The sequence below is a fragment of the Alosa alosa genome, chromosome 11 (genome assembly GCF_017589495.1).
Source record: "Alosa alosa isolate M-15738 ecotype Scorff River chromosome 11, AALO_Geno_1.1, whole genome shotgun sequence".
Taxonomy (NCBI): domain Eukaryota; kingdom Metazoa; phylum Chordata; class Actinopteri; order Clupeiformes; family Clupeidae; genus Alosa; species Alosa alosa.
The window spans coordinates 24,414,333-24,425,902 of NC_063199.1; the positions used below are offsets into that span (position 1 = coordinate 24,414,333).

General features: G+C 48.3%; 1 protein-coding gene across 2 annotated transcripts in view; it reads right to left on the reverse strand.

Annotated features, from left to right (window-relative positions):
* nav2b (neuron navigator 2b) overlaps positions 1-11,570 on the reverse strand; it is a gene marked incomplete in the record, with an annotated part of 76,383 nt that overhangs the window by 15,732 nt on the left and 49,081 nt on the right. The window contains 8 exon segments of one of the 2 annotated variants that reach the window (XM_048256791.1): positions 3,065-3,139; positions 3,363-3,386; positions 4,266-4,318; positions 5,964-6,149; positions 6,847-7,007; positions 8,283-8,585; positions 10,354-10,999; positions 11,334-11,570. In XM_048256791.1, the coding sequence (XP_048112748.1) occupies positions 3,065-3,139; positions 3,363-3,386; positions 4,266-4,318; positions 5,964-6,149; positions 6,847-7,007; positions 8,283-8,585; positions 10,354-10,999; positions 11,334-11,570 (1,685 nt within the window). 2 annotated transcript variants of the gene reach the window in all.

Consider the following 11,570-nt stretch of genomic DNA (forward strand, 5'->3'; position numbering starts at 1 on the left):
ACACTCCCCCAAATCCACCCACACTTACACACACACACAAACACACACACACATACACATAGAAACACACACACACACACACACACACACACACACACACACACACACACACACACACACACCAGCCGACCAAGGGGAGAGAGATTAGAGATTTCATTTTTAAATGTCAACAGGCCCCTTAGCGCTGGGCTATCTGCTCTGTACATCAGAGCTCAAAGATGTGGAAAGACAAGTCACGTAAATCCATAACCCCCACCCCATCCCACCCCCACCCTACCCCCCACTTCCAGTCAGGTCCATTTTACTCATCACAGTAAAAGCAGGCCAGGCCACAACACGTCAGAAAGGCATCTGCCACAGACTGCTCATTTGGTAGGCACTGCTCCCCCAGTGGCTCCCTGTCTGGGCATGATCTACGCGCTGCACTGTGAGAGGGTGGGCAGGAGACGGGAGTCGTCCAGTGGGTGGCCCACTACTGAACCAGACTGGGGGCTTTAGGCTGCCGCATAATCACTGGTGCTTCTTCCAGTAAAAACTCAGATGAAGCACCATTTCATCTTTCTGCATGCCACTGCACAGATGGGATAAGCTGAACAATGTATATAGAACAAGCAGAGCATATTCTCATACGTACAGTAAATCTGACTTTAAGGAGACAGAACAAAACAAGCAAAGATCATTATATCATTACAGTCAGCAATCTTAAAAGGACATAAACAATATTTGCTTATATTCACTTCACATATATTTATGAAGACAAGTGATGTCAAGCACATCTGTTTTCATTTCCAATCGATTACAAAATAAAACATCCCCGGTTTGGCAATTCTGTGAAGTTTCACAATACTGTGAGTCATGACAGGACAGAACACTCAGCAAACATTGGAACAACTCCTCAGCCTTATGAACACAGTTTACGCTGCTTACACCCTGTCTCACGTCACAACTTTCCCACATAATAAAACGGCGTACCGACATCCAACAAGACAAGACCCGTGACTACTAATAACTCAACACATCCATAAACATCTCTAAATAATAACCGGCGATTAAATGAGTCATATCAGCGTCGGCGTCCGCTCTGGCAGCTCCAGTCTGAGCGTGAGCGTGAACACGAGGTGTCGGTCGGCTCTGCCCACCTGAGAGAGTGCACAGCAGGCGCTGGTCCGTCCCTGCCCGGGGCTGTGGCTCAGGGTCCTCCTGAGAGGCCGGCGCCCTTTCCCGCTCTCCAGCTCTCGCCGCAGCTGCTCCATCCCCGCGGTCGGATAGCGGTTCAGGGGCTGCCACCGCACAGGCCTGCCTACTTCCGGACAGGAGCGTCCCAGCGGCATGATGTTAGCGCTAGCGGCCGGAGCGAACAGTAAACTATTGAGGTGCACACACGTATACACACACACACACACACACACACTCACCAGCACGACAGCGGTGTGCCAGCCCACTCTGCCGTGTCTCCGTGAAGGAATGAACACAAGTGCCCAGACGTACGGCCGCCCAGATGTTATCAAACACACTCACACACACTATCACACACACACACTCACTCACGCGCACGCGCGCCATGGAACATGAGAAGATAAGTTGGATGGAATGGAAGGAATAGGCTTGGCCCACGTCCATTCAGGTGGGCGGCTTGTGCCAGGACATGCGGTCTGCTCTCCATCATCTCCAGCAGACTGGAGATAACCCAAAGCACACGCTCAAAAGAACCGTTCGCCACACAAACACAGTGGAAGAGTATGTGATTGCATGTGTGTGTGTGTGTGTGTGTGTGTGTGTGTGTGTATGTGTGTATGTGTGTGTGTGTGTGTGTGTGTGTATTTGTGTTATGTGTGTGTGTGTGTGTGTGTGTGTGTGTGTGTGTGTGTGTGTATGTGTGTGTATGTGTGTGTTAAGTGTGTGTGTGTGTGTGTGTGTGTATGTGTGTGTGTGTGTGTTAAGTGTGTGTGTGTGTGTTAAGTGTGTGTGTGTGTGTGTAGCATATGGCATAACAGACAGCCCTCAGAGATGAACTAGCGGCTGGGTTTGTTGTGAGGGCCTTTCTTCATCGTCTGCAGTGTGTGTATGCAGGCCAAGCGGGGTGTATGCATTTCATTAGCCTGCCCCGTTTACCTGCACTCAACCAGTAGAGCGCATCATCCAAACTAGCACTCATGCTCTCACAAGCCGTTTCATGTTCAATGCACTGGTGGGCACAGACACAGACTGGTAACAAAAACATGATATGGCCACAGACTGACGTCTTCAAATGAAACATAACAAAAGCAGGATGTATGTCAAACACACACCTACGGCCCCGGCCTTGGCGCGACTGTCTGGGGCACCTGCACTGTACCGCGACCCAGCATCCTACCCCAACTCTCTCTACCCCCCCTCACTTCCTGTCATTCTCCACTGTCCTATCTCATTAAAAGGCATAAAAAGGCCAAAAAATATACTTAAAAAACACACACACACACACCTACAGCAGTAGAAAACATGGTGCTGTGTTCCACATGACAGCATTTTAAACCTTATTTAAGGTTCCTAATCCAATATCCGTGTCTACAGTGCCTTGAAATATTTCTCATGAAATCATAGCCATCTACAAAATCAGTGTGAAAGCAGCACACTGTGCATTGAAACCAACAGGCCAAAAAAGATCTCAGTCAGTGCTTCTGACAAACGCAACCAGCCTCTCACAATTTAAGGATGTGTGGACAAATGCACAGGCTTTAGCTTTATGCTAATGCACCTTTAGTATGAAGGGCTGTTCACACCAAAAATGATAACTTTAATGATAACAGCTGTTCACAACTTTAATGATAACGGTTGTTCACAACACTAAGCTATTTATGGTTGATATACTCCGAGTCTCTGGCCCTCTCTTAGAGCCAGGCATAGTGAGCTGGCCCTCGGAAGAAAAAGTTTGGGGACCACTGCTCTAGCTAATATGAATGACAATATAACACACATAAACTATAACCATAACGACTGAAGAATGATACTGTCGGTGTCACTTTCAGTTATTGTTTTAGTTGTCGTTCTTGGTGTAAACGGCTCTTTTCAGTATAATTCTACTCACGTTAGCCGTCAGCTGAGTGGTAAGGGCAGACACCTTCTCCTGGGAGGAATCCAACTCCCTCCTAAGCTTGCGAATCTGCAAAACATGTCATTCAGTTCATGTTAACACCTTAAAGTAAGAATGGTTGCTTCTTAGGGTCACAAAATAACAGGCAGAAATAACATTAGCAATGGCTACCGGTATACATTGTGAACAATGCAGGCACATTACAACATCAGAAAGATTCTGACAGCACCCTGACACTTAGTCTGGCATTCTCTCAGGAAAAAAAAGGCAGGCCGATGACAGGTCATCTTACCTCTGAATGTGATTTCTCTTCAGGCTAAAAGAGAGACACACAGAGACAGACAGAGAGAGAGAGAGAGAGAGAGAGAGAAGGAGAGTTTGGTGATCATAAGTTTATGACAGCAAGGTGTATCTGTTTGTCAGCACAGAATATCCAGACGTGATGGACACACACCTGCTGTTTGGTCTGCTCAGGCTTATGTGTGTGTGTGTGTGTGTGTGTGTGTGTGTGTGTGTGTGTATTTGTGTTGTGTGTGTGTGTGTTTGGTCTGCTCAAGAGCGGTGTATGCATTTCACACCCTGTCAAATCATCTTATCCTGGGTTACTGCCAAAAGACTTAAGGAGCTCTCCCCAGTGCGCTCGTCTATATGCCTACACGCTTTCCTTACTAATCAACACATGGGGATGGTGTGAAATCAGGCCACGTTTCTTACAATAATGAGCAAATTTAACTTTCTGAGGATGGTTTATTTATAATCTGTTCCATCTTTTGAATTGTTAAACATGTAGGCAAATAGGGCTAATTACCGTAGGTTTTATACATTGATTTTGCAAACTTTCCTCAGCTATGAGGTTAATGCACAGGGGAGGGCTATACATGGGAATGTGTTTCTTTTCTTCAGTCTTCCTCCTGATCTGATTCTGATTCATTGGGCTTTTGGGCACTGCGGTTAATACATGGGTGCGGTCAATACAACGTTTTGTGTTTTTAATTGGCATAAAACACCATCATGCGGTTTATACACGGTGCAGCTAATGCATAGGACATGACTGTACTAGGACAGAGACAACAACAGGGAACGTACTAGAGAACTGTTTTTCAAAAGAACGGCTGTTTGAAAAAGCCTGAGTTGAGCCTTTTCTGCTCAGTTTGTGTCTGTCCTCCCAGTGTGGTGGCCTGGCGGACTGACTCACCGTGGAGTAAACTGAGGACGTGCTGGACACCAGCGACAGTGAGGAGCCATGAACTGAGGAGAGAGAATACACACACACACACACACACACACACACACACACACACACACACACACACACACACACACACACACTTGTAAGCAAAACCTTTCCCAGTGAATCACATTTGAACCTCCTTACCCCCAGGTTCGGGGAGACGGCTGAGCGCGCACCAACACGTCAGCTCACTCTGAACAAAACACACTTCTTTATCTTCATTTTTCTTCTTCTCTCCACTTTCACGAGCGTGATGAAATACGCCCATCACCAGGCAGCTATTGAATCTGCCTGTCAGCCAGTGTACAGTCACACTTTCACCAGCCCAGACACGACTTCCAGGAAAAACATTACGTTACTGTGGCTAACGTTCATGCCTCTGGTCTTAACTGGAGGCCGAGTTCCTGTAAGTCTATTAAAATTCACTCACTGGAATGACATTCCAGAAAAGATACATTAAAAAACAAGTAGCCTACAGTAGTTAACTCTGCCCTCCGCAAGCACCTCATGGACTTGGGGTTTGTTTTTGGTGGGCCAGTGTTGGCCTACGCTCCGATAAACAAACACACCAGGTCCACCTGCTAGGTCCCCAGGGCTGAGAGTTTATGTTCATTGGATGTCTCTTTGTTTTTAATCCCAGAACATGCTGTGTGTTATCCATAGGCTAAACAGCCATTGAGTAACAACATGCTGTGGGTTATCCATAGGCTGAACAGCCACTGAGTCAGCCAAAGCTGCTCGCAACACACACCATAGGTGTCCCTGAGTTCATTTTGATGACTCAGCCTCTCGGAGACCACTGCAGACATTAATCAAGGTGCTTGTGTTCCTACCTGCAAGTCCAAACACCTCAGACATGTGTTAATCTAGAACCCGCCTATGGACCTGGGGAACTCGATACCCTCTCCCGTGGCCAAGAGGGACTTAGTCAGAGAGGAGAAGGAGAGGAGGAGGAGAGCGCCTCGGGATATATCACACAGTACCCGGGCCAAGTGCAGTGGTCGTTAATCAAGCCGGGAGGTCGACCGTTTGTTCAATCCTTGGGAGCGACAAAGCGTTTCTTTGTGTTTTGTGGCTCTTGTTCCTTGTGGATGTTTTGAGTCAACATCCTGCTGCTACAAGAAAAAACTGTCAAAACCACTTTCTGACTGCACCGTCTGCTGGGACGGATGCCCACTCCGCCGCAGACTACCACAGAAAGCCACATTTGCATCAGCAATTATGTGGTTAATGGAGGGGTTTTAATCAATGAATCTCCCACTAGCTATTCTGTTGCCCAGAGTAAACAAAAGGGAATTGAGAAAAAAGAAAAAAAAACTCCCCAGTTCAGTTCAGCTCATCCAATTCAATGTAAATTCAGTTGAATTAATTTCCATAAATTCTGTTTAATTAAATTAATGTAAATTCAATTCAGTGTCAATTCAATTAAATGCAATGCAAATTCAATTCAGTCTGTTGCATTCCATTTGTCACAATACATTTAGAGAACTGCACACAACGTTCTCAACAGTAATAAGCCTCAGGCTTCATTAAATGGACACCTCAACAGTAATAAGCCTCAGGCTTCATTAAATGGACACCTCAACAGTAATAAGCCTCAGGCTTCATTAAATGGACACCTCAACATTAATAAGCCTCAGGCTTCATTTAATGGAGTCTCACCTTCTTCCAGGCCGTCCCTGAAGGATCCGGAGTTGCTCATGGTGCGACCCTTCTCCTCCAGTGACATCGACGAGTTGCGCAGGCGTGGGTCGCTGTAAGGGTCAACACAGGGCCCGTCCTGATTGGCTAGACCGTTGGTGGTGCGCAGGGTGGACATGTTGACATGAGCAGCAGTGGGCTGACTGCCTGCTGAGGGCAAAACAACAGCAGAAGGGAGCTGCGTGACTAAACAAGTTGCACTAACTTGGCCACTGTTGGCAAGCATTTATTAGTCCCAAAACAACAGAGTGGATAAACATGCTGGTACTAAGTAATCACTCAAGCTGCATGCAGCTCATCAATCACTCATCACGGCATGCAGGTTCATATAAATAGTGGCATATTGAATTTGAACAAGACACAGATTGATTTCCTGACAAAAATACCAGTGCTTGATAGCTTAAAAAACAAGTCCATTGAAGTCAAAGAAACACACTTCCACCCTTATTTAACCAATCGCTTGCATGTGCAGTATAAGCCAAAACTAACTGATGTAGAACTGATACTGATCTGTTGCTGTTTTTAGGGAACAACTGATTTAACATTGATTAACATTGTTTCCACAATTGTGATAATTGTGATCATTTTCACAATTATCATTATATTACAACAAATCAAATGTGACTTTCAAAGATTACACGTGGCCTTGCCTGACCCTTGTCTAGGCCTCTTTCACTTCTACAACAAAAACCACCACTGTGTATGTGTGTGTGTGTGTTATTACTGCAAAACAAATTGCCCTACCATTACTACTACTACTACTACCACTACTACTACTACTGCTACTGCTACCACCACCACCACTCCAGACTGCGATGCACACAGCAGTAAAACTGGCCCCTACCCAGCTGGGCGAAGTTGAAGCGAGTCGTGCCGGATGGGGACATGAGGCCGGGGGAGAAGGGGTGGGCACCGGCCGCCGATTCCTGCAGACCGCCCGCTGAGTGCGAACGCAGCCAATCCCGCGACTCCTCCTGGCTGCGCAGCTGGGGCAGGTGAGCATACCTGGTGGGGGGAGAAACACACAGCTTTCAAATTCAAGAGGCTGGTACACACACACACACACACACACACACACACACACACACACACACAATCAAACACAACAAACACACGCACAACTATAGAGAAATTGCACATACATTCACACACACTACCTACTGCACACAGACACAGACCATCACAACACAAAGCATGCATGGCATATGAAGGTGATCAAAATTATCTTCAGCTTAAGATACTGAATGACGTTACATTACAAATATAGCTTCAAACAGCAACAATCAGTACGGCATGTGAATCCAGTCCACACATATGAAATGCCAGTGGGATCCAGATCTGGGAGATATGCCACTGCTGGAGAGTGGAGACTCTAACTAAACAGCCCAGTCTGTGTGTGTGTGGCTGAAGTGAAGTTGGCGAAGCCTGTTTATTATGACAGGGATTCCAAACTGGATGGACAGGTCATGCTCACATCAAGCCAGCAGGGGGCATCACACAGAAAATGCACGAGGGGGGGCACTGGTCAACTCACAATTCAGCGGCACACACACACACACACACACACACACACACACACACACACACACACACACACACACACACAGCTACAAAGTATATCACACAAAGGCTACAGTCTTGACACATAACAGCGTTACCTGTCCTGTCTTCGGGGCAAAGTGTTTCGGCTGAATTTGGGGCTAGCGGTGGGGGACGAGAGAGGACTAGGCACCAGAGAATGTGGGCAGACACAACACAGGGAGAAGGCAGAGACGGCAGAGGGGGAGACTGTCAGTTACGATAGACAGGGCTGCTTTCAACCAAGCAACACCTGAAGGAAACATGCACACAATCTGACTCCAACATGGGCCCCACAAATCCCACCCGTACGTCGTCTAGTGGAGACAAAACAATAACGTGTGGAAAGATAGAGAGGAGTCAGATAGAAAGGAAGCGATAAGGACGAGGCCAGATAACAAGTGACAGAAAGTGTGAAAAAGGAGAGATCTTAAGAGGATTTGGAGAAGTTTCCCCACCTAAGACAGCCCCTGCATATCAAAGGGTGTGCTGTATTCATGTAAACAATAATGCAAGGACTCAAAACACTCTGGAATCAACACACTCTATTATTTCCTCAACCCCTTTTAAGGGTGCAGTGGAGAGACTTCACAGCGTGAGATCCAGTTTGGCTTGATGATGGTGATTATGGCATTTTTTCATGAGCTCCAGCTTGGCTTGATGATGGTGATTATGGCATTTTTTCCCACACCCGAATCTCACCTGGCGGCCAGGCCGGCTTTGACCATCCCTCCAGAGGTGTGCAGGCAGGCAGCCAGCACCTCCTCCCTGTGCAGGGCCCCCTCCGTCCCCTCGCTGCCACTGCCATTGCCCTGCGCCACAGGGTAGGCCAGCGTGGAGCTCCAGGTTGAGTCGACAGCGGCAGTGGCGGTGGTGGCAGCGGAGCATCCTCCGGGGCCGTTTTGCTGGCCAGAGGTGGCGAGGGGGTTGGAGATGACCGTGGCGTTTTTGGCACTCTCGGCGCTGGAGAGAGATGCCTGCTTGCTGGGCTTGCCTCCGAACAACCTGAGAGAGAGAGACAGAGAGAGAGAGAGAAACAGAGAGAGAGAGAGAGATGGAGAGAGAGAGAGAGAAAGGGAGAGAGAAACATGGAACAGTCGGAGGGCTTGTATCACATGCTAACATAAATACAAACATGCTATTGTATTGTATATAAGTATTGTTGTATTGTATGTATTGTATTTAAGTATTGTTGTACCAAAGTACCATTGTGTACAATAGACAGTATTTAGAGCTAATTACAAGCTAGTGGATATATCTACTACTGAGAATAATATTAGCATAACACTAGAGTAACAAACATCTTTGGCGGCATCTGCTGTATTTTGTAGTGACAGGAAGCAGTGTCTGTATCACAAGAGTGGAGTTCCTTAATGTAAAGTAAATATAATATTCATCTTCTTTAATTAAGGGATTACAGTAAGTCACTCAAGACAGGCCCAGGAAGATGAATAGACGTCCTTGTGTGTTTTTTCTCATGACTTCATCGGGGTGACTGGCGCGATAACATCAGCCCCACTCGGAGGCCAACAGAGGCCTGCGTCCGAGTGATCAGTCAAGCTCCGTGAAAACACTGGCCTCTCAGTCTGCCTCCAGTCACCCTGATTTAAACTAACAGCACCAGAGCACTTCACAATAATGTGTGTGGACCAGGAGGGAGGGGTGTGTTTGTGAGAGAGAGAGAGTGTGTGTGTGTGTGTGTGTGTGTGTGTGTGTGTGTGTGTGTGTGTGTGTGTGTGTGTGTGTGTGTGTGTGTGTGTGAGAGAGAGAGAGAGAGAGAAAGAGAGAGAGAGAGAGAGAGAGTGAATGTGTGTGGTGTGTGTGTGTGTGTGTGTGCATGTACTGTCCAGGGAACAGCGGAGCAGCGATATCAGTCAAGGGGCCTTTTTCAACGGGCCGCCCGATCCCAAGTGTCCCCGTGCCCGGATAAACACAACGCGCAACGCGCTCTCTGAACAGACTCCAGCGGAGCCACAGAGCCAAAGGAAAGAACTCTGAGATGCCAACAACAACCCTCTCTTTCTTAGGGTGCATGCCTTCCACCACTAAGACGACCAGCGTCAGGGCGGCCCGTGACAGCAATACTGGCCGTCAATAAGCAACAAGTGGAAAGACAAACAGGAAGAGGATGAAAGGAGCTACATCCATTTGCTACATTCTGGCTGTATTGCGTTATCGCATATTGCTGTGCTTAGTAGCCATACTCTACAAAACTACAATAAAGTTGAATCTAATCTTAACTAAAGTGTATGAGAATGGAATGCATAAATAACTCATTTAGAGTTATGTTTATTCACAATATGAGAATAATTAACCACAGAGAAAATTAATTATAAATGAGAAATTCATTCATTAGGGCATCCATTAGCTACATCTTTCTGAAGGGAGGGGCATAGTTATACATGACTAACAGCGTGTCCTAACCGGATTAGATGCGAGCAAACATTAGCGATAAAATCCGTTTAATTACATTGTTTCAATTGGAGTGTCCTGACTGCAAGTGACGCAACATTTTGAAAGAACTTTTGTTCTTTTGTTCTGTTTTCTTTCTGTCGCTCCCTATTCGACTCTGCTATTTTGCTCTGCTATGCTCTGCTATTTTGCTCTGCTATTTTGAATGAGAAATATGACGCAATAGGAGCGCATATTTAATGGATTCAGTGTAGACAGATAACATTGACAGTCGCTCGCTCACATCCTGTTACGACAGACTGTAAGAGGCATGAAAGTGAAGGTAAGTACAGAGACTGATGATGAGGCGAAGCAGACTGACCTGCGCAGAGTGGGGGAGGACATCTCACTGTACTTCCCTCCAGCCTGCCGTCCACTTCCTGCCTGTAGCCCAGTCTTCACGCCGTCCACCTCCGAACCCTTCTCCCGGTCCGTCTGGTTGCTGCTTCCAGCTACGCCGTTAGCGGTCAGAGGGAGAGTTGTGCCTGCGGCCTTGCCGCTGACACTGCGGCCTTTGGGCAGCGTGGCCGTCCTGAGGCTGGCGTCCGAGCCGGTGGCGACGGAGCGCGCGGACGAGCGGCTGGGCCGGGGGAGGCTGCGGTACTGCAGTGACCCCCGGGTGACCCCGAGGGAGCCGCTGTGGCTGCCGATGGGCAGGTAGGCGTCGTCCACGCTGCTCTGCCGGCACAGGCCCGCGGTGCGGCCACTCTGGAGCGGCCCCATGGACTTGGGCATCTTCCCCAGGGTGGCCGATCCGCTGAAGATGGCCGTCTGCTTCTTGAAGCCGAAGGTGGTGGTGGGGTTGCCGGGGGAGCAGGACGTCTGGGAGGCTCGGGAGGAAGAGGAGGAGGAGGAGGCGGAGAGGGGAGGCTTCCTGGTGTCGTCCCGGCCGGCGTCTGAGGACTGGTGGCCGTTGGAGCGTGGAGGGAGGCAGCCCTTCTCTGACACCTTGGCATCATCCGTCTTACCTGGGAAGCAAATCGGGAACATCAGGCACGAGAAAGCAACAGACCAAGTCAGTGCAAGCGAAACTGAAGCTCATTCCTCCAACGGCTTTCAAAACAAGCAAAACAAAGATGTATTGTTCAGCTATTGTTCATCTGCGCGCAGTCAAATCTATGATCATCTCATTAGATTACAATCCTCTGATTTCAACTCGGCGTAGACGTTTTTCATGACACATCAGAGAAGGCATTTTGCAACGGTTCTGACGACAGACAGTGAGACACAACCCAACCCAGAGAGAGAGTTTAGATAAGAGGCTGTGTTGGTGCGGCACACCCGAGGAGGCAGCTTGCTTACCTGTGCTGTGACTCCGCGTGCCACCGCTTGTTGACGTGGGTCCTTTCGTCCGTGGCGCCGTCACGCCCACTTGCGCTGTCATGCCCCGCCTCCAGGAGCCCGTGTGAGAGATGCTCGTGGGCATCGCTGTCATTGTTGTGGCTGCCGCCGTTGCAGCCGCCACCTTGCGACTCGACGAGCTCTTGTCCGACTCGTCCGAGATGTCGGAGGGGTGGCGGCACCACTTGCCAGAGCCGC